The sequence below is a fragment of the Hemiscyllium ocellatum genome, chromosome 13 (genome assembly GCF_020745735.1).
Source record: "Hemiscyllium ocellatum isolate sHemOce1 chromosome 13, sHemOce1.pat.X.cur, whole genome shotgun sequence".
Lineage (NCBI taxonomy): Eukaryota > Metazoa > Chordata > Chondrichthyes > Orectolobiformes > Hemiscylliidae > Hemiscyllium > Hemiscyllium ocellatum.
Window position 1 is genome coordinate 58,028,336 of NC_083413.1, and position 24,482 is coordinate 58,052,817.

The 24,482-nt window shown below is 39.9% G+C and overlaps 1 protein-coding gene across 1 annotated transcript in view; it reads right to left on the reverse strand.

Annotated features, from left to right (window-relative positions):
* rsrc1 (arginine/serine-rich coiled-coil 1) overlaps positions 1–24,482 on the reverse strand; it is a 455,856-nt gene that overhangs the window by 340,371 nt on the left and 91,003 nt on the right. The window contains exon 4 of the mRNA XM_060834209.1: positions 5,415–5,591. Coding sequence (XP_060690192.1) covers positions 5,415–5,591 — 177 coding nt within the window. The remainder of the gene's footprint in view (positions 1–5,414; positions 5,592–24,482) is intronic.

Here is a 24,482-nt window from a genome sequence, read left to right on the forward strand (position 1 = left end):
CCCTGGCCCCAGCAAGTATCAGGTGCTGACTGTCCCAATGATACAGATCCCACTTTCCCCAGAATTGATGTCAGAGCCCCATGCAGTAGAACCTACTTCTCTCACACCAGACTTTCAGCCATGTATTAATTTCATTCATTTTAAGTGCTCTCTGTCAATTGACATGTGGCTCAGTTAATAATTCAGAGATTATTACCCTTAATGCTCTACTCTTTAAATTAGCTCCTCATATTAAGCGGAACATTTTTTATTATTCTCTCTGAGTCATTGTTACTACTTGAGGATCACAATAAATAGATTTTCCCTCTTCCACTCTGAATTTTTGTTCAGCCCTGTGCAGAGTCTGAGACCAGGTAGACAACATTGCCTTCCAGATTTACGTTCTTGGTTGTACAAAACAATGCCTACCTCTTTAATTATACTATCCCATATTACTTCTCAGACAGTTGAGTGTCTTTGGAGTTCCTTACCACACAGTGCTTTGGAGGCAGAGTTCTTGTGTATATTTAAGGTTCAGATAGTTTATTGATCAGTTGGGGGAATCAAGAGTTATGGGGAAAGGGCAAGAAAACGGACGTGAGGAATGTCAGATCAACTATGATCCTGTTAGATGACTGAGCAGGATCAAGGGACCCAATAATCTACTCCTGTTCCTATTTATTAAGATCTTATGATCTACTACCTCATTCATTTTCTGTTCCCTCACTTGAATGGCCTCCTGTATGATAATGGAATAGTCAGTTAGCTCATCCAACCTGCAATGCTCAATCTCATCCAGAACAGCAGAAATGTGTTCAATGTTGTTGGACAATTCCGAAAGCAGAAGCTCTTGCACTCCAGCTCTCCTTAACGGACTCTCGGCCCCAACCACTGCAAATCATAAGACTCTATCTTAAGGAGGAAATTGTCATTTGGGAAAATCAGTTACCCTGGTCCAATATAACTGGATACTAGGCTGCAAGATTTAAAGCAGTCATTCAGGTCCTACAAGCGAACAAGAAACAAGAGTAGGCCACTTGACCTTCAGGCCTGCTCCAATATTCAAGAAGATCTTGGTCTTATTATAACATCAATTCTATTCATCCCACTTAACCAGAGGGACCTTCCAGGTCATCTTCCATAAGGACCTACAATCTACCATCATAGCAATCAGGTGCCTTAGCCATCACACAAAGTTTATTTTTCTTTTCACTAACCTATCTATAGGTTACTATAGATGTTGCATTAAAAAAATTTTTCTGAAGTGTTAATAATTTTTGAAATTGCCTTTTACCATTTATAACTTTTCTATGACAAATAAGTATCTATCCCTCTCCGGGACCCTGTTCCATGGCTTCACATTCATTTTATTGTTTCACTGGTAATGCCATCACTTGTTGCCCATTTCTAACTGTCCTTAGGAGATGGTGGTGTGTTCCTTTCTTGAGTCACTGCAATTCCCCTAGGGTAAAGCCACAGAAAATGATTCCTCTTTATTTACTTGATAAAAGTCCTACATGATTTTGAACACCACAATTAAATCTTCCATAAACTACTCTGTTTCAAGGAGAAAACCCCCAGCCTGCCCAGATAACTGGCCTCATCCATGGTACAGAAGGCTATTCTATTTATGAACAGAAGGCAGAATAAACGCAATCTACTCCCACCATCACCACCAAAATGATCATCACATTTAGTACTTTAAGTAGCCAGATAAAATCTCATCAAAAATTGTTACGTTGGAAAGGCACAGCAGGTCAGGCAGCATCCAAGAAGCAAGACAGTAGACATCTTGGGCATAAGCCCTTAATCAGGAATATGTACAAATATACCTGAAACTAGATTTTAGAGAAAAGTAAAACAGGCATAAGCCAAAAAAAAACCACTGATAAAAAAACCTTACCCCTTTGACAATATTTCCCAAAAACAATGTTGTACGTTCTATTTTCACTTACTTACAATTCTGTCTCCAACATGCCATTTCCTCACCACTCTCCTCCAAAGTATAGTTATTTAAACTCATTTCGCTTTTTTGTGTTTTTAGTAACATAAATTATGTGACATGAAATTAAAACAGAAAGCAAAAGTTGGTAACTCTGCAAGTGTTATATGCAAATTCATTTCCCAGATATCAGCTTTTAAATGATTTCAGGAAAACTTATAAATAAATATATATAAGGCTGTGTGAAGGGGTTCCGTATCAGAAATAACTGAAATAAACTTTTACAGATATTCTGAATTCCAATTATTATAAATAGTTGAATTTCTACAGCATATACTTATATATCAAAAGTCAACAAGCCATTTAATACTTCCATTGTTTTCTTCTGACCCTGTCAAATGAAACCATTATTGTGCCATGTCAAAGATATAACTTCCTTCCTTCCAATCAACTATTTACCCTTTTGCCTCCAGTGAAAGGCAACAAGATCTCTTTACAATATCTAGTCTTCTCCAATAAATTTTGCATGAAAACACGTTACTCAAACCCAACGTTGCCTGCTGTCACATTGGAACTGTGATAAATGTTTAATGAAAACAACACCACACAGTTAGGTGTCAAGACAACAGAAATCACATAAGCTTGCTTTGATCTGAGCAGACACTTAAAAGAGGTTCTGTGCATGTTTCATGCAGCAGAACTCTGTAACCTGTATGTTAATGATGAGAAATTAACATAATAAGTTCCTGCATCATGGGATGCCAGTTGTGTGTGTGTGTGGTTGGAGAAGTTGTTTGGGGGGAGGAGAGAGAATGAAAATGAGTAGAGGTGGGGAGGAAAGAATACAGAGCAAATGACAGGCTGCTGTATTTCAAAGCTGCTGACAAACTGAAAACTCTGCATATTATTTGTTCAAAAAACATATCCTGTCAAAATTTTGATAAAAGTAAAGAAGAAATATAAAATCATACACTGGTGTCCTAGTGACAACTTTAGTCTGTACACTTTAATAGATATTTAAAGCACATTGATCATCACACAAATGTTTTGATGTACAATACCATCTGATGTGCAAAAAATAAAGGTTATATTAAATTTCAGAAGCAATATATATTTTAAGATGTAGAATCATTAGGATGTCCTCTCACATTTACTACAAACAGCAAAAGAAAACTCAGCCCAAAGAAGTCGTGTCTGTTGACTTGAAAGCAAAACTATATGCATTCAGCATAAAGCCACAAAAGGTGCATTTTCCCTCACATTTCTGTGAATTTTGTTTGGGAAGTTCCCAGTTATTTAAATAATTTAAAAGCAAAAATTGCTCAGTCATTGCAAACCAAAAAATCAAGTATTCATCTTTGACTTACACAACTATTGTACATTTCCTAACACCCCATAATATTTATTCAGAAGCTACTGTCTCTGGCAAGTCATTGTTTATGAACTTAATGTTTAAATGGAAGTGTTTAGCAACACTCATCCCGAAATACATTATTTAAAATAAAAACTTCATTAAGGTTAACTTGATCATGCAATCTACAATGTTAAGGAATACTGCATTTCAAACTGCAGCAAATAAATGATACGGTTAAACAACGTATGAAATAGCAGGAGGAGATCAGTTCACAAAGAACTATTCAGCAGGGAAGAAAACCAATTGGCCTTTTGTATCTAAACTGGATCTTTTAAAAGAAATCTTTTGCAAATACCCTGCAAATTTCTGTTTTGTTAATTGGACATGTAATTCAGTTTCAAAAGATTATTTTGAATATGCTTCCATCAACATTCCATACTGTAACAACTCACTGTTCAAAGAAATAAAATCCCAGCTGTACTTTCTTCCCATTATTTAGTTCCCACCCTCCTGTCAGTACAAAAGTACTTCTTTATTCAAAACCTTCACCATTTTGAATACCTCTACTAAATCTCTTTGCTATAAAAAGAACAATCACTTCTCTCACACATACAGAATGTCTTGGTAAAATCATCATAAGTCTCCTTTAAACAATTTGAAAGGTTCTGATAGCATTCCTGAAGTGTGGTGATCATAATTTGACATGTTACTTCAGGTGAGGTCTAACCAGCAATTCAGAAGCATACAACATAATTTGTTTGCTTTTTGCACACACCATGCCTTTACATACAAAGTCAAGGATTCCTAGCCACAATATTTCCTGCCAACTTCAATGATGTGTGGGTGCAAACCTCAAAGTTCTGTGCATGAATCCTCTTTAAAAAAGGACCAATTCATTTACATAGTCTTAAATTCAGAGAAACAAACAAATTCATGGGTTCTAAACAGTAAGCAGTAGAAGTTCTGACAATGACTTCTTTTATCTACACAGATTTGAACTGAGAGAGAGAAAACAAACAGATGAGTGATTTAATCAAAATACTTAATTTTATGCCTCAGGCACTCTTACAAATCCATAACCAAGTTTGAAGGAAAATGTACTATTTCCAACATGCACACTAGCTTAAAAAAATTAGACTGAAGTGCAGATCCCTCCACAACTGATACATGTTAACACTTATAACATGCCCTTCATCAAATGCCTTCTAAACATCCAAAAAGTACTTATTTATTCAAAATCACAATTGTAAAAATGTGTGTTATTTTCTTTTAGGTCGTATTATCCAAATGCTCAGAAATTCCTTCCAACGCCAGGCTCCAGTAACTTCTGCACAATTGTTCACCTGATCTGAAAATTTTTACCATACCTCCTTAAGTAATGGAGTAATAATTGCAATTTTCCAATCCAGAATGCCACAGACTTTGGAAATATAGGACTATCCTGCCTGCACTTTTCTCTCTAACTGTTTTTAATATCCTGGAATAGAAATTATCAGTCTTAGAAATGCAGTTTTAAAGACTTCAATTAATAAATGGTAGAAAAACATGAGCGCTGTTTGATGACAAATGAAAAGTCAGTTTTACTTTTTTTTCTTCAGATGCCAAAGTTACATGAGCTCTTCGATGAAAGGACCCACTTCATTATGGAATACAAAAGAAAAGCTGTGTATTGAATCAAAATATTAAAATGTTTTTAAATCATTCCCAAACCTTGAAACACAAATAGTAAGTTTCATTGTATTTTGCGATTCATGTGAATAGTATGGTTTAAACAGGAAAACATACTAAAAACAGAAGTTAGTCAAATTGAATAAGATATAATTAAACGTTACTTAATTTCTAACTTTTGTTTCATTTAAATACCAAGCTTTGTTTAAAGAATAAGAAATGATAACAAAAATATAATGACTTGGAAATTTACGGCATGAAGATGCTCAGGTTTTAGCAAAAATACAATTCTCACACTTAATCATTTATATTATATTTTATAAACAAAGCAAATTTTACAGCTTTTACAGATATTTTACTAGCGCTATTAAACAAGATGAACACAAACCATTTTTGCAGTTATTCCTGATTGAAGATCATCCAAATTAATAAAACATTATCAGGCATTTTTAAGTATAAATCCTGTCTTACCCCTTTTTATCACTTCTTGATTCCCTCTGTTTTTCTTTCTCCCGGTCCTTCTCTCGTCCTTTGTCTCTGGCTTTTCGTCTTTCTCTTTCTCTAGATCTGCTGTGACTGTAACTTCGTCTGCGGCTTGATTGTTCACTGCTTCGACTATGGGACCGCTGGCGATGTCTGGATCTTGAACTATCGTGAATGCATAGGATACATTAAAATTAAATTTGCTTTTACAATTTGAGATATTTAAATGCAAGTTTCAATTTTTGCCATTCTCAAGCAATAATACTCAAATGAGTATTTGAATACTCAAATCATTAAAAATAGATAATTTGTCAACAACTCCCCAAAGAGCAAATTTTCCAACTCACCCCCATCATGCAAGCCATTAATATGATTTGAGGATTGATAGACAGGCACTAAGAAATAAATTACATTTTCATTGAAAACATGTGGCTGAACCTGACTACATATATATCCTAACAAATTCAAAAATGGTTTTAACACACAACTGGGAACAGGTCATCCAAGTACTGTGTTGTCAACAATGGGAAATAATCTGTAACTTAGAGAGTGTAAGAGCCCAAAATTCCAGAGAACTTCTATGATAGAATCATGACAGCTGGTTGTGAAGTCTAGAAAAGAATCTGGCAGAGATAGGATATTTGGAATGTGTCCCATAACACAATGCCCTTGTACTTCTTAAAGTGCATCACTTCCAGGCATGCAAGCAGACTGAATAAGAAAGGAGAGTTTAACTGCTCCTGTACTAACTTTTGCATTGCTACTTTGACTATCTGACACAGATTCTAGATTTATCACAGCTGCAAGATTATGAAACCTACTTGCTATGTGCCAATGAACACCATCACAGGAGAAATTTTGGAGTACTTTCGGACATTGCAGGAAAGTAACAATGATTAGTATGAAACTCATTAATATTTTCTTTCTTTGTACATAGATAAATACCATGAGTTCTGCATTGTTTGGACTTTACAAATAGCTGATCGATCTTTATGACCTATGATTCCTGATAAAGGGCTGATGCCCAAAACTTTGATTTTCTTGCTCCTTGGATGCTGCCTGACCTGCTCTGCTTTTCCAGCACCACACTCTCGACTCTGATCTCCAGCATCTGCAGTCCTCACTTTCTCCTAGTCCTTATGACCTCTCTACTTGTGGATAACAGTTTTCATTTATGTTGAAGACTTAAGTAATAAAAGATACAGCAGAGAAAGGGGGAGGATGAGCAAGAATAGATGTTAACGGTGCCAAAGTAAAAGTATCATAGAACAGTTCTAGCACAGGAGAAGACCATTTAGCTCACCCAGTTCATGACAACTCTACAAGAGCAATTTAGTTAGTCTCACTCCCTAACCCTTTCCCATAATGTGCAATTTTACTTCAATTGAGGTACTTGTTCAACTTCCTTTTCAAAGTCACAAGTAAATTTATCTTCAGCACATTCTCAGACCCTCACCTTGCATACATAGCTTTGCCTCATGTTGCCATTGCCTTTCCTTCATCAAGGAGAACAACCCCAGATTTTCCGTTCCATCTTGAAGTTGAAGTTCCTTATCTCTGGAATGCTCTTAAATCTTTTTTGCAATGCCTCTAATGCCATCACACCTTCTTCCAGTGTGGCGTTCAGAATTGAATGCAATACCAATGATGCTGAACCAATGTTTGATTAAAGTTCATTATGACTTCTCTGCTTTTGTACTCATGATTGTCTTCATATAGCTCAGCATCACATATATACCTTTAAACTATTTTCTAAAGCTGCACTGCTATCTTTAATGATGTACGCACATATATTTATTGGTCCCATTGTTGATTTACTCACTTTAGAAGTGCACACTTTAACTTGCATTACCTTTCATCATTCTTCTAACCTAAAAGTATCATTTCACACTTCTTGGCGGTAAATTTAATCTGCCACATCAGTCCAGTGCACATGTCCATTTTTGTCCTCTTCATCATAATTTAAAATTTGAACTTCCATCTGCAAATTTTGAAATTGCACCCTGCACACCTAAGACAAGGTCACTAATACATATACTTTAAGAAAAGCAACAGGGGAACCCCCAGTGTATAACTTTCTTCAGTTCAAAATAGAACCCTTGAAGTAAAAGCAAACAACTGCAGATGCTGTAAATCAGATTTTAAAAAATGTGGAGAAACTCATTTGGTCTCGTAACATTTGTGGAGACAGAAAGAGATTTAATGTTTGGAGGCCATTATGACTGTTCTTCAGGACCGAAAGAGGCTGAAAGTCTATGGTTTTAATTCTGCTGACAAAGGGAGAAGAAGAGTGAGCAAAACAGATGTTGAGGGTGTCAAAGCAAAAGACAAAGGGAGTGCTAATGATAGTACAAGAGTAATATGGATGGAGAATAGGTGTTAATGGCAGATGTGTTATGGACCAGGCCAGACCCTGATCAAAACATTTCATGAAAGCCAGACCCTAACTTTGCTAGTTGTTTTAAGCAGGTGTACAGTGGACATTCCAGGAGAGATACAGCTGGTCAAACCACTTAGTTTTAAGCAAAACAGAATTTATTTACAAGACTACTGAATGAAACACAAACAAAAGAGAACAGAATACCGAATAACTTAACCTATCCAAAAGTCCAATAGACTATCCCAATTTAATGATGCTGTTCCCAATACTTGTAACAAACCCCATAACACTCCTTAGCACAAAAGGTTAAATCAAACCCAGGGTTTTACAGGAGAGAAGCCACAGAGAGGAGGATCAGCCTGGACCTGTTTCTTTAAGGTCCAGCAGCTTTTTCAACTCTACGTGCTAAAACCAAGCCAAACCAGAGTAAAGCTGAGCTGGATGAACTGGCCACACCCCTTTCATTGTACAAGTCTTTTTTTTAAACTTAAAAGCCTTTTGCCTGAGGCAGAATCTGTTAGCTACAGACAAATTGGCCCTAAAACCCTTCAACTTTGATTTTTCGGAATCTGTATCTTTTATGAGCTCTCTGAAAAAAAACAAGGAAAACATAACCTTGTTAAAGGAGCAGCATCATCACAGGTTTGAACAGCAGAAAATGGGTCAGCCTAACTGAAAGCAAATGATGCCAATAAGCGATGGAGAAGAATGGAAGGGATTGGAACAGGAGAACAGGAGTAGACCATTCAGCAAGTTGTACTATTCCGTTAAATACTGTAAATGTAATGGCTGGTTGAACACTTCAATGCCTTTTACAGACACAGTAGCTGCCCTCCAGTCCTCTGGCATCTCTCCTGTGATCAGAGAGCAATTGAAAATTATATTCAAAGATTGAGCTTCCACAGCCGTCTGGGTAGAGATTCCCAAAGATTTATCACCCTCTGATGTCATAGACTCAGAGAGGCCCAGAGGACAGAAAAATGTTCTTCATGCCATCAAATCTCTGCCGGTGGCTACTCTAAACCCATTTTTCATGTTTGGCCTCTACCATTATCTGCCTTAACACTGCAATTGTACATCGAAATACCTCTTAAATATTATGAGGGTTTCTGTCTCTACCATCTTTCCAAGCAACAGGTTCCAAATTCTCATCACCCTGAGTGAAAAAATATTTCTTCATATCCCTTGTAAACCTCTTGCTCCTTACCTTAAATCCAAGCCCCGGTCATTTATCCCACCACCAAAAAGAAATGTTCCTCCTACATCATGCCGCTTATAATTTTATACATGTCAGTCATGTCCCTCCTCAGTCTTCCCTGCTCCAAAGAAAGTGATCCCAGTATATCTAATCTCTTCATACATAAAATTCTCCAGCCCAAGCAACATCCTGATAAATCTCCTTTGCAACCACATCCCTCCTATAATATGGATTCCAGAACTTCATACAATACTCCAGCTGTGGCCAAAACAACCTTTCACTTCCAGCATAACCTTCCTACTCTTAAACTCTATGCCTCAGCTAATAATGGCAAGTATCCCATATGACTTCATTATCCTACTGTTCAGCTACCTTAAGGAATTGGTGGACATGCATATCAAGGTTCTTCTGATCCTCTGTGTTTCCCAGGGTCCTACAATTCATCATATATTTCCTGGAGAAAGGCCAATTTTGACGGTATTAGGCAAGAACTTTCAAAAGCTGATTGGGGACACACGTTCGCAGGTAAAGGGTTGGCTGGAAAATGGGAAGCCTTCAGAAATGATGTAACGAGACTGCAGAGACGGAATATTCCTGTTAGGGTGAAGGAAAAAGCTGGTAGGTATAGAGAATGCTGGATGACTAAAGAAATTGAGGGTTTGGTTAAGAAAAAGAAACATCTGTCAGATAAAGACAGGTTAGATCAAGTGAATTCTAAGATGAGTATAAAGACAGTAGGAGTATACTTAAGGAGGAAAATCAGGACGACAAAAGGGGGACATGAGATAGCTTTGGCGAACAGAGTTAAGGAGAATCCAAAGGGTTTATATAAATATATTAAGAACAAAAGGGTAACTAGGGAGAGAATAGGGCCTCTCAAAGATCAAAAAGGATGTGTGGAGTACAAGAAGGTTGTAGACTGTTGGGTTTTCAAATAGGTTAAGTGACTCGGTATTCTGTTCTCTTTTGTTTGTGTTTCATTCAGTAAGCTTTTAAATAAATTCTGTTTTGTTTGAAACAAAGTGGTTTGACCAGCTGCATCTCTCCTGGAATATCCAATGTACAACTGCTTAAAACAACGAGCAAAGTTAGAGTCTGTGTTACTTTCTTGAAATGTTTTGAGCGGGGTCTGGCTTGGTCCATAACACACCTGCCATTAACACCTATTCTATGTCCATATTACTCTTGCACTTGTGTGGAGCCACAGGAGATAGGGGAGATACCAATTTTGCATCAGTGTTTACTGTGGAAAAGGACACTGAAGATATAGAATGTAGGGAAATAGAGGTGACATCTTGAAAAATGTCCATATTACATTTAGGAAGTGCTGGATGCTGAAACACATAAAAGTGGATAAATCCCTAGGACCTGATCAGGTGCATGCTAGAACTCTGTGGGAAGCTAGGGAATTGATTGCTGGGCCTCTCGTTGAGATATTTGTATCATCGATATTCACAGGTAAGGTGCCAGAATACTGGAGGTTAACTAATGTGATGCCACTATTTAAGAAAGGTGGTAAGGACAATTCAAGGAACTATAGACCAGTGAGCGTAAAGTCAGTGGTAAGCAAGTTGTTGGAGGGAATCCTCAGGGATGTATTTGGAAAGGCAAGGACTGATTAGGGATAGTCAACATGGCTTTGTGTGTGGGAAATCATGTCTCAAAACTTGATTGAGTTTTTTGATGAAGTAACAAAGAGACTTGACGAGGGCGGAGTGGTTTCTATGGACTTCAGTAAGGCGGTTGACAAGGTTCCCCATGGGGGACCTGCTAACCTGGTGAGCAAGGTTAGATCTCATGGAATGCAGGGAGAACTAGCCATTTGGATACAGAACTGGCTCAAAGGTAGAAGACAGAGGGTGATGTTTTTCAGACTGGAGGCCTGTGATCAGTGGAGTGCCACAAGGATCAGTGCTGGGTCCACTACTTTTCATCATTTATATAAATGATTTGGATATGAACATAAGAGGTATAGTTAGTAAGTTTGCTGATGACACCAAAATTGGAGATGTAGTGGACAGTAAAGGAGGTTACCTCAGATTACAATGGGATCTTGATCAGATGTGCCAATGGCATGTGAAGTGGCAGATATATTTAATTTAGATAAATGTGAGGTGCTGCATTTTGGGAAAGCAAATCTTAGCAGGCCTTATACACTTAATGGTAAGGTCCTAAGGAGTATTGCTGAACAATGAGACCTTGGAGTGCAGGTTCATAGCTCCTTGAAAGTAGAGTCACAGGTAGATAGGTTAGTGAAGAAGGCCTTTGGTATGCTTTCCTTTATTGGTCAGAAGTTGGGAAGTTGTGTTGCATCTGTACAGGACATTGGTTAGGCCACTTTAGGAATATTGTGTATAATTCTGGTCTCCTTCCAATCGGAAGGATGCTGTGAAACTTGAAAAGGTTCAGAAGAGATTTACAAGGATGTAACCAGAGTTGGAGGATTTGAGCTATAGGAAGAGGTTGAATAGGCTAGGGCTGTTTTTCCCAGGAGCATCACAGGTTGAAGGGTGACCTTTTAGAGGTTTATAAAATCACAAGGGGCATTGATAGGGTAAATAGACAAGGTCTTGTCCCTGGGGTGGGAGAGTCCAGAACTAAAGGCATAGGTTTAGGGTGAGAGGGGGGAGATATAAAAGACACCTAAGAGACAATTTTTTCACACAGAGGGTGGTGCTTGTGTGGAATTGGCTGCCAGAGGAAGGGTGGAGGCTAGTACAATTACAACATTTAAAAGGCATCTGGACGGGTATATGAATAGGAAAGGTTTGGAGCGGTATGGGCCTGGTACTAGTAGCTGGGATTACGTTGGGTTGGGATATCTGGTCAGCATAGACGAGTTGAACCGAAGGGTTGGTTTCCATGCTGTATATCTCTACCACCCTATGACTCTAAGTGCATTACTTCATACTTTACTGAATAGAATTCCATTTGTAATTGATTACCCTAGTCGACTATACCATTTATATCCTCCTGTATTCAAAGACTATTCTTCTCACTATTTCCCACCAGACAAACTTCTGTGTCAGCCATAAACTCACTGATCAACCCTTCTATGTCCATATGTAAAACGTTTATATACGCTACAACAGCAAATGTCTTAAAACTGATCCCTCTGGAATCCCAACGGACACAGTTTGCCAGTCAAACACCTCTTGACCATTCCTCTGTTTCCTGGCACTCACCAAATTCTGGATCCAATTAGCCAAATTTCCTTGGAACCAATATGCTCTTAATTTTGCTAGCAGTCTCCCGAGCAAGATGTTTTCAAAAGACTTGAAGTCAAAGTAAACTATACCGAATGCGTTACTCCCAACTACATCTTTAGTCACCTCTTCAATCAAGTTGGTTCAAACATGACCTCCCCTTAACAAAACCATGCTGACTGATCCATGTCTCTTCAAATGCAGATTAATTCTCTTTCAATAGTTTCCCCACCAGAGGTTAGACTGATTGGCTTGTAGTTTTACAGTTTATCATTCCTATTGTGAATAATGGTATCACATTAGCTACCCTCCAGTCCTTTGGCAGCTCTCCTGTGATCAGAGAGGAATTGAAAATTGTACTCGAAGACTGAGTTTTCAAAACCCTCTGGGGTAGAGAATTCCAAAGATTAGTCACCCGCTGATCTAAACAATTACTCCTTATTTCACTTCTAAAAGGCATCGCTCTAATTTTTAAATTGTGCCCCGTGACTCTAGACTCTCCAATCAGGGGCACATCTGATCCGCATTCACCTTGGATCATTGGGTTCTCTTCTGGGGTAGAAGTGGCCTGTAGAAGGAAGACAGGTTGCACCTGAACTGGAAGAGGATCAATATCTTGGCAGGAGATTTGCTATAGCTACTTGTGTGTGTGTGTGTGTGTGTGTGCGTGGGGGGGGGGGTAACTGGTCTAGCTGGGGAGGGGGAGGGGGGGGATGGGGAGGGGGAGAGTGGGAATGGGGACCTTAAGCAGTACTGACACAGGACAGAAGGATGATGCTGGTACTGAAGTTAAAAAGAACAAGTTAAATAGTCAAGGCCGACAACAGTAAGGCAGAGAACGAGGAAGACTGATGAATTAAACTACATTTATTTTAATGCAAGAGGCCTGACGAGTAAGGCGGATGAACTCAGAACATGGATGGGAACATGGGTCTGGGATATCATACCTATTACAGAAACATAGCTGAGGGAGGGATAGGGCTGACAGCTCAATGTTGCAGAGTACAGATGGTCGAAAGGATAGATAGGGACACAAATGCGAAGAGCAAGTGGCGTTTTTGATTCCGGAAAACAACATGGCAGTACTTAGAGGATATTCCTGGGGGATCATCCAGTGAATCAATATGGGTGAAACTGAGAAATAAGAAGGGGGTGATTACTTTGATCTGATGTACTGCAGGTTCCCCAACAGTCATCAGGAAATTGAGGAGCAAACAGGTAGATCACAGAGAAGTGTAAGAATGAAAAGGCTGTAACAGGTGGGAATTTTATCTTTCCAAACATAGACTGGGACTACCATACTACTTAGGATTTGGATAGCATCATACAGCTGCACAGCATGGAAACAGACCCTTCGGTCCAACTCATCTATGCCAACCAGATATCTTAAATTAATCCAGTCCCATTTCCCAGCATTTAGCCCAATCCCTCAAATCTCTTTCTATTCACAAACCCATCCAAATGTTTTTTAAATATTGTAATAGTACGAGCGTCCACCGCTTCCAATTCCATACATGCACCACCCACTGTGTGGGGAAAAAGTTGCCCCTTGGATCCCTTTTATATTTTTCTTCTCTGACCTTAAACCTATGCTCTCTAATCGTGGACTCCACCACCTGGGGAAAAGACCTTGGCTTTTCACTCTATCCATGCCCTTCATGATTTTATAAACCTCTAGAAGGCCACCCCTTAGCCTCTGGCAATCTAGGGAAAATAGCCCCAGTCACTTCAGGCTCTCCCTATAACTTAAACCCTCCAACCCTGGCAACATTCCAGAATCCTTTCAAGTTTCACAACATCCTTTCTAAAGCAGGTCGACCAGAATTGCACACAATATTCCAGAAGTGGCCTAAGCAATGTCCTCTACTGCGCAACAAGACCTCCCAACTCTTATAGGATATAGTGAGGTCTGCAGATGCCAGATATAAGAGTTGAGAGTGCATTGCTGGAAAAGCACAGCAGGTCAGGCAACATCTGAGAAACAGGAAAACTGTTTCAGGCCAGAACACTTCATCAGGAATGAGGCCGAAAGCCTTGGGGGTGGAGAGATAAATGGGAGGGGTTTGGGGCTGTGGAGAAGGTAGCTAAGAGTGCAATAGGTGGATGGAGGTGGGGGTAAAGGTGATAGGTCAGAGAAGAATGCAGATCGGATAGGTGGGAAGGAAGATTGACAGGTGGAACAGGTCATGAGTGCGGTGCTGAACTGAAAGGTTGGAACTGGGGTAAGGTGGAGGAGGGGAAATGAGGAAACTGGTGAAGTCTACATTGATGCCCTGGGTTGAAGAGTCCTAAGGCGGAAGATAAGGCTTTCTTCCTCCAGGCATCGGGTGATAAGAGAGGGGCGATGGAGGAGGCCCAGGACCTGCGTGTCCTTGGCAGAGTGGGAGGGGGAATTGAAATGTTCGGCCTCAGGATGGTGGGGTTGATTGGCGCAGGTGTCTCAGAGATGTTCACTGAAGCGCTCTGCAAGATGGCGACCAGTCTCCCCAATGTAGAGGAGACCACATCGGGAGTAATGGATACAATAAGTGATGTGTGTGTAAGTGCAGGTGAAACCTTGATGGATGTAGAAGGCTCCTTTGGGGCCTTGGACAGAGGTAAGGGGGGAGGTGGGTGCAGGTTTTGCAATTCCAGTGGTGGCAAGGGCAGATGCCAGGAGGGGAAGGTGGCTTGTTAGGGGTCGTGGACCTGACCAGGTAGTCACGGAGGGAACGGTCTTTGAATCAGATGGTTCCGTAGGCAAGTACTGAAGAAGGAGATGTGGCTGTGGTAGCGAGTCTACTTGAGGACGTGGCTGAATAGCTTCAGGGCAGAGGTGAGGACTTGGGGAGTACAGTGACAGAGGGACAAAAGTTGAAGAAGTTCTCCTCCTCTCTCTACAAAAAGCCTCTTCCAAGGATGCCTACTTTGAAGACGTTCTCCTCTTCTCTCTACAAAATCTCCAGCATCTGCAGAACTCACGGTCTCCTAGTTGATTTCAACCTGACTGCGAAGCCTCTTCCAAAGATGCCTACCTTGAAGAAGTTCTCCTCCTTTCACTACAAAATCTCCATCTCGAGGCTCCCAGCCCCATTCCTGATGAAGGGCTCTGGCCTGAAATGTGGATTTTCTTGCTCCTCGGATGCTACCTGACCTGCTGTGCTTTTCCAGCAACACACACTCAACTCTAATCTCCGGCATCTGCAGATCTTACAGTCTCCTAGCTAATTTCAACTTAACTACGAAGTCTCTTCCAAGGATGCCTGCCATGAAGTTCTCCACCTCTCTCTACAAAGATCTCAGTGAGTCCCTCTCTCACTGTACTCAAATCCTCTCCTCTGTCCTGAAGCTCTTCAGCCACATCCTCAAGCAGACTCGCTACCACAGCCACATTTCCTTCCTCAGTACCAGCCTACGGAACCAACTGATTCAAAGACCGCTCCCTCCATGACTACCTGGTCAGACCCGTGCACCCTAACAAGCCACCCTCCTCTCCTGGCACCTTCCCCTGCCACCTCAGGAATTGCAAAACCTGCACCCACCTCCCCCCCTTACCTCTGTCCCGGGCCAAAAAGGAGCTTTCCAAATCCAAAAGTTTCACCTGCACTTCCACACATCATTTAGTGAATCTGTTGCTTCCGATGCAGTCTCCTTTACATTGGGGAGACTGTTCATCTTCTTGCAGAGCACTTTAGAGAACATCTCCGGGACACCAACACCAATCAACCCTACCACCCGTGGCAGAAGACATGCAGATCCTGGGCCTCCTCTACCGCTACTCCCTCACCACCCGACGCCTAGAGGAAGAAGCCTCATCTTCCACCTCTGGACCCTTCAACCCCAGGGCATCAATGTGGACTTCACCAGTTTCCTCAGTTCCCCTCCCCCCCCTTACCCCAATTCCAACCTTCCAGCTCAGCACCGCCCTCATGACCTGTTCCACCTGTCAATCTTCCTTCCTACCTATTCACTCCACCCTCCTCTCCCACCCACCTCCATCCACCTGTTACGCACTCAGCTATCTTCTCCCCAGTCCCAATCTGCTCCCATTTATCTCTCCACACCGGAGGCACCCAACCTCATCCCTGAAGAACGGTTCCAGCCCGAAACATCAATTTTCCTGCTCCTCAGATGCTTCCTGACCTGCTGTACTTTTCCAGCAAAACACTCTCAACTCCCAACTCCTATACTCAATTCACAATGAAGACAAGCATACCAAACACCATCTTCATTATCCTATGCAACTTCACTATCAAGGAAATTTGAACCTGCACTCCAAGGTCTCTTTGTTCAGCAACACTCCCCAACATTTTATCATTACGTGCATGCGTCTTGCCCTGATTTGCTTTTCCAAAATGTAGCACCGCACATTTATCTAAATTAAACTCCATCTGCCACTCCTCAGCCCATTGGCACAACTAATCAAGGTCTTGCTGTACTCTGCGGTAACCTTCTTTGCTGTCCACTACAACTCCAATTTTGGTGTCATCTGCAAACTGACTAACCATACCATCTATGTTCACATCCAAACCACTTATATATGTGAGGAAAAGCAGTGGATCCAGCATTGATCCTTGTGACACACTGTTGATCTTGGGCCTCCGGTCTGAAAAGCAACTCTCCATCACCATCCTCTGCCTTCTACCTTCGAGCCAATTCTGTATCCAAATGGCTGGTTCTCCCTGTATTCCATGTGATCTAACCTTAACCAGTCTACCATGAGGAGCCTTGTTGACGCCTTACTGAAGTCCATATAGAACACATCCAGCACTCTGACCTCATCAATTGTCTTCATTACTTCTTCAAAAAACCTCAGTCAAGTTAGTGAGATGTGATTTCCCAAGCACAAAGCCATATTGACTATCCCTAATCAGTCCTTGCCTTTCCAGTACATGTAAATCTTGTCCCTCCAACAACTTACCCACCACTGATGTCAGGTTGGATGACGAGGAATTTGTCAAGTATGTTTAAGGAAACTTTCTCAATCAATTTCTAGATGGCCCTACTAGAGAAGGGGCAAAATCTGACCTCCTCTTGGGAACTAAGACAGGGCAAGTCGATGAGGAGTTAGTGGGGAAGCATTTTGGGACCAGTGACCACAATTCTATTAGATTTAAAATAATTTTGGAAAAGAATTGGCCTGGCCCACAAGTTAAAGTTCTAAATTGTTGCAAGACCAATTTTGATAGTATTAGGCAGGGCCTTTCAAACGTTCATTGGGGGAGGCAGTTCACAGGTAAAGCAACATCTGGCAAGTGGGAGGGTTTCAAAAACAAGATAACAAATGCTCAGGGACAGCATGTTCCTGTTGGTGCGAAGGTCAAGGCTGGCAGTAGTAGGGAACACTAGGAAAAGGAGGAGGCACATGTCAGGTATACACAGCTGGGGTCAAATGAAACCCTTGAGAGGCATAGGGGTTATAGGAGTACATTTAAGATGGAAATCAGGAAGGCAAGAAGTGGACATGAGATAGCTTTCGCAGATAAGGATAAGGAGAATCCAAAGAGATTCCACAAAAATATGAAGGGCAAAAGAGTTACTAGGGATAAGATAGGGCTCCTTAAAGATCAACAAGGCTGTGTATGTACAGGAAACACTGGAGAAGTGTGAAATACGAATCAAATATTCTGCGTCAGTATTGACTGTGGAGGAAGATGTGCAAGCTAGGGAACTTGAGGAAATAAATAGTGATGTCTTGAAAAGAGTTCACATTACACAAGAGGAGGTCTTAAAATGCTTAAAGGTAGATAAATACCCGGAATCTGACCAAGTGGAATCCATGACATTTTGCGAAGCTAGGGAAGAAACTAGGGAGCCCCGAGCAGAGATCAGCCATAGATGAAATGTTGGAACACTGGAGGATGGCTAATTTTGTGCTATTATTTAAGAAAGGCTGCAAGAAAAAGCCAGGGAACTACAGACCGGTGAGCGTGGTGTCAGTGGTGGGTAAGGTGTTGGACGGGATTCAGTGGGACAGGACCTACATGCATTTGGAAAGGCAAAGACTGATTGGGGATAGTCAACATGGTTTTGTGCATGGGAAATTGTGCCTCACAAATCTAATTGAGATTTTTGAAAAGATAACCAAGATGATAGATGAAGGCAGAGTGGTAGACGTTGTTTACATGGACTTCAGCAAAGTTTTCAACATGTTTCCACATGCGGGACTGGTTAGATCACATAAGATCGAGGGAGAGATAGTAAGTGAATTGAAGACAAAATTGGCTTGATGGTGGAAGACAGAGATTGGTGGTGGAGGGTTCTTGTTTTAACTGGAGTAGTGTGACCAGTGGTTTGCCACCAGGATCGATGCTGAGACCACTGTTGTTCATTCTTTATATAAACGATTTGGATAAGAATGTAAGAGGCATGTTTAGTAATTGGTGGCACAGTAGACAAGGAAGAAAATTATTTAAGAGTGTAAGAGGATCTTGATCAACTGGATCAGTGGGCCAAGAATGGCAGATAGAGTTTAATGCAGATAAATGCGAGGTGTTGCATTTTGGTGAGACAAACCAGGGCAGGACTAACACAGTTAATGATAGGGCCCTAGAATCGAGAAACCTAGGGTGCAGGTACTTAATTCCTTGAAGGTGGCGGCACAGATAGACAGGGTTGTGAAAAGGTTGTTTGGCGCACTTGTCTTCATTGTTCAGAGCAGTGAGTACAGGAGCTGGTATGGCTGTATAAGACATTACTAAGGCCACATTTGGAGCACTGTGTACAATTCTAGTGGTCTACAGTTGGGAGGATGTCAAACTGCAAAAGAAGCAAAATTGATTTACAAGGATGTTACCAAGACTGGAAGGTTTGAGTTATAAGGAGAGACTGAATAGGCTGTGACCTTTTTCCTAGATTGCAAGAAGCTGAGGGGTGACCTCACAGAAATTTATAAAACAATGAGGGACACAGATCAAGTAAATAGCCAAGGACATTTCCCCAGGGTAGAGTCGTCCAAAGCTTAGACGGCATAGGTGAGAGGGAAAGAGTTAAAAGAGGCATGTGGGGTAACCTTTTCATGCAGAAGGTGGTATGTGTATGGAACAAGCTGCCAAAGGAAATAGCAGTGGCAGGTACAATTACAACATTTAAAAGACATTTGGACAGGTACATGGATAAGGTAGGTTTTGAGGGACATGGGCCAAATGCAGACAAATGGGACTAGTTCAGTTTAGGAAACCTTGTCAGCATGTATGAATTTGGGTGTAGGGCCGACTTCTGTGCCGTACGACTCAATGAATCAACGACATCTGATGTTCCAACCATGGTACATAACCTCATATTTTTGCACGTGATATTTCATCTGCTATGTTCTTGTCAATCACTAAACCTGTCCAACTTGTCCTAAATCACTGCAAATCTTTCTCACTACATACACTTCTGCTTACCTTTTTACTCAACTGCAAACATGGAAAATTACTTTTGCTCACCACCTCCAAATCATTAATACATATTGTAAACAATTGCAGCCCCAAGTACGATTCTTGCAGTACCCCAACATAAGAATAACCCATTTATTCCTGCTCTCTGTTTTCTGCTAGCCAATTCTCCATGCCAGTACATTAACTCCTACTCCAAGTGCTTTCATTGCTCACCAACCTCCTGTGGGGACTTTATCAAAACCCTTCTGAAAACCCAAATACACTACAGTCATCAACTGGCCATTTGTCAATTTTGTTAGTAACATCCTCAAAAGACTCCAAATATGTCAAACATGATGTCACATTTGCAAATCCATGCTATGCCCTACCAAAACATTTCATGTTTTAATATTGAGAGATGCAGTAGTAATTGTGATTAGTACAGTTAGGGGAACAGATAATGTTCTCCACAGCAAAAACAGAGTCCTGAAGGCTATGCTGTCTATCTGGTGTCAAGGACCTCTAATTTTCTCTCCAGTCCAAAAGAGAGTGGGAGGGAAAATATACAGTTGCCATGGTCCACGTAGGTGCCAATAATATAGCTAGGACTGGGAAACAGGTTCTGCTGAGAGATTACAAGCAGCCAGGGCTAACTTAAAAGCAAAATCACAATGGCAATAATCTCAGGATTTCCATATGAGCCACATCCAAATTAATATGTGATAAATAAATTAGAGAAGAAAATGCATGGTTCAAAGATTGATGAGAAAGAAACAGATTCTGATTTTTGGAGCTCCAGTACTAGTACATGCAAGAGTTGTTCCATTGGTACTGGCTGGGACTAGTGTCTTGGTGAATCATACAACCAGTTTAAATCAACCAGTCATGTAATGAAACACCTCTGGAGTAAGTCTTCTGCCTCAAAGACAAGGGTATTGCCATTGTTCCACAAGAGACCTTGATGAATTGTATAACTAAAGTTGTAGATAGGCTTTCAACAAATTAGTGGGGGGAGGTTCAATTGAAGTGAAGTTTAAAAATTCAAACATAAATGAGACAGCAGACATGCAGGATAGTGAAGAGACAAATAATTACTGAAGGTGATAGGAAGGGGTCAAATCTACATGAAGAATACAGTAGAAATTAGAAGCAGAGTAAGTAATAATGGTATAAGGTAAAAAGTTCTTTCTCTGAATGCACACAGCATTTGTATGAGTTAGAGGAGGTGGTGACCCAGAAATCATCATAAAAAAATATGATGAAGTTGTTACAGGGTGACCAAGACTGGGAATTTCATACTCAAGGGCACTCAATATTCTGGGCAAATAGGGAAAAAGGTGGTTTTATTAATTAAGGAAGGCATCAGTGCTATAGGTGTGTAGTGATATACGTGCAAGAGATCCTGATGTGGGACTAGTTTGTGTGGAAATGTAGAATAGCAAGTTAAAGAAGTGAGAGTCCTCTATAGGCTCCTGAAGAGTTGCCCCACTATCGGACAAATATATACCTTCATTATTTCCAAAGTTATAACAGCATAGTGCAATTGTCAAGGTTGATTTTAATCTGCAATTTGACTGGACAAACCAGGTGGGTGAAGATAACATGGAAGAATCTTGAACTATTTAACATAATTACAGAATAAATGGACATACATTAAAACTGAATTGGAAAGGAATTTCTTCTCCCAAATGGTAGTAATTGTCTAAAATTCTCCATCCTGGAGAGTCATGGAGGCTGAATCACCGAGAATAGTCAGAGAAATGAGACATATTTTTGAAATATCGAGGAGTTAAAGGCTATGAGTAACTAGCACAGAAAAGATTTAAGTACTGGACAAGATTAGCCACAACCATATTAAATAGTAGAGCAGGCCTGAGGGGCTGAATGACCTATTCTTATTTCATATGTTCTTATATTCTAATTAAAAATCTAACATAAATTCCTTCAAGGAATGGTAAATATTTTCAGTGATCCAGTCTCTGAGGTAGAGAATTCCAGACAATTGCTGCCCTCTGGGAGAAAAAATTCTTTTGCATCTCAGGAATGGTGAAAACTAACAAAGTTGTTGAAGGATTTGCTGCTAATTAAATAATAGATTATTCCAATTAGATGCATTTTTTGAAAGGGGCTTAGGCCTTCTTTAAAAATAATAGGTTAGTACTTGATATTTATGAGCAGGTAAAAAGGAATACCACAAAACCTGACAGGAAGGAACCTATATCTAGGAAACTATAGAGAAATTAATTTTGGACAACTGCAAAATAGTCCTCAAAATCGGAGCGTTGGTTTCATAAAGTTACAAAGTGATTTGCAAAAGAAAAGTGAGAGTTCCCTGAACCTCCCAGCCTAATTGCTTCTGGCAGCAACTTCAAGTCATCAAACACAACTTTTAAGAAGATGACTGACCATCACTTTCTCAGCAGTAATTAGGGATGGACCATAAATTCTGGCCTTGACAGCAATGTCTATGTCTCAAGAATGTTTTTGGGAAAGACATTTCAGGAAAACATAAACATCCCAACTCCTCAGTGAGCTCTGTAAAGAAATATTTATACTCCTGCCCCTTCTTTACTTGCTGAATTGTAGTAACTATATTTATTTATTATAAAATTTAAATGTATAAAAATTAAGGTAAAATGTAAACTTGAAATATTGACTGCATTACATATGTATGGCTGGTCCATTTATCCTCAACCTTTCGCCTCAGTTCACCTAAAGAGGTCCTTTGGTCTCCACTCCTCCTGCGATGTCAATACAGAATGATTTGTGGATACATTCCTGATTTTATTGCTATATGCACATTTTGGTCGAATAACAGTTCCTCTACATATTGCTTAAAAGAAGCAATGCTCTACAATGCTCATTTTGACTGGTGTTCTAGTTAATTGCCTATATATTCTCTCAACTGGCTAGGAGTTTTTGTGGAAACTATTTCAAAAAAAACTCCAAAACACATGCCTTAACGTTTTCTAAAACAAATTCAATCACAGCCATCATCTGTTGAAAGTCATGGTCCATCTGTTGATCTGAGAAAATCATATTGATGCAGTTTGCGAATTTCCGACATTGCATGAGCTCAGACTATGGCATCTTGTGAACTGCAATCACAAATGTGACTCACATTTTCCCTCATCTGACAGTGTGACGGTTCTGGCAACAATATGAACTCCAAGTAAAGGCTTCTGAAAGCTTCTCAGTATGAAGGATGGGGAAAAAAAAGAGAATTTTACAGATAAGTTTACCTTTATTAATTCATTATGTAATTTGCTAGTACTTGAATTATGTTAGGTATTTTATTTTGAACTCCAAATGTTCAAAATTTAGACAAAGACAAATGACAGTTGGAATTTCTTTAAGAAAGCCATTTGTGATTGCCTTCAGCTTAAAAAAGATTTCTATTATTTTTCACAGCTACAGTTTTCTGATTTGTAATTATCCTGCAAAGATGAAATTTGAGTAGATTGGTAAAAGTGTAAAGAATCTGTGGACATAAATGAAAGTTTTCAGAACACAGAAATAGTTACATCTTATGTCTGATAAAGCAAATGCTCTATTTTACAGTCTTACTATTTTTGAAATAAAATTTTCATTCTGATGTGATCATTTTTTTCAGTTACTGTTCCAGAACTAGTCAAGTTATATATCTGACCAGAAACTGAACCAGACTAGCCATATAAATAATACGACTATAAAAGCAGGTCAGAGGCTAGAAATTATGTGGAGAGTAACTTGAGCTCTGATTTCTTGAAGCCTGACTATCAGCTCCTCGTCTGAAGTATAATGAGATTTGGCTAGATGAGTGCAGCTCCAACAATACCCAAGATGCTCAATGCTATCGGAGACAAAGCAGCTCACTTGATTGGTACTCAATTCACTACCTTCAATGTTCATTCCCTCCACCATAAATGCACAGTGGCTATACTGTGAACCATCTACAAGATTTACCATGTGATCTTCTTTCAGCAGCACCTTCCAAACCCACAATGTTGACCACCCAGAAGGGCATCAGATACATAGGAACCTCACTACCTGCAGGTTCCTCTCCAAGCCATTTCTCATCCTGACTTTAGAACTAAATTGTCATTACTTCACGGTCACGATATCAACATCCTGAACTCCCTTCTGTATAGCATATACCTAACAAGGACGGCAGTGCACAACATTCTTAAGCAAAATTACGAATTGGCAATATCTGCTGGCCTAGCCAGTGACTCCTGCATACTATGAACGAATATAAATACCTGATCATTTTTCTTCCATTGATGAGATTAATATTCCAAAAGCTGTAAGCTCATGACTTTCTATTCTAGAGTACACAATACTAATGTTAGAGACTCTCTAACCAGAATCAACATCATTTTTATTAATGCACATCTCAGAAACTATACCAAAAAAAAAGTGCATATTGTTCTTCAGGGTTGAAGTTTTAAACATGAAACTGGAAATATTTGAAAGAAAAGCCTGAATGGATGCTCAGGGGTGATAAGACTGATCTTCACTTACCATTTAGGTGTTCAAAACTCACTTACTGAAAAAAGAACAACCATTTCTAAATGATCTTAAAATGGCATAATGTCAAACTAACTTTAAAAATATTAGCATTCAATAATTTTTACTGTGGAACTAGTCATGTAAGGCCATCACATGTTATCTCATTACATCACTTTAAATAGGTTCTGACCATATACAGTAAACATCCAGACTTCAGTTCTTTGCACTTTTGTTGGACTGTTGTGATGCACTGGCAGTATTATTACCTCAGAGACAGGAGGCATGAGTTCAAGTCCGATCTGCTCCAGAGCTAAGTAAGAACATCTCTGATGAATAATATCTATAAATATCTATACAATAAGCATTAATACATTGCAAGTAGATGTCAATTTCAGTGGAACATTGAGCAGTTTGCAATTTGTCACAAAATACAGAAAAAAC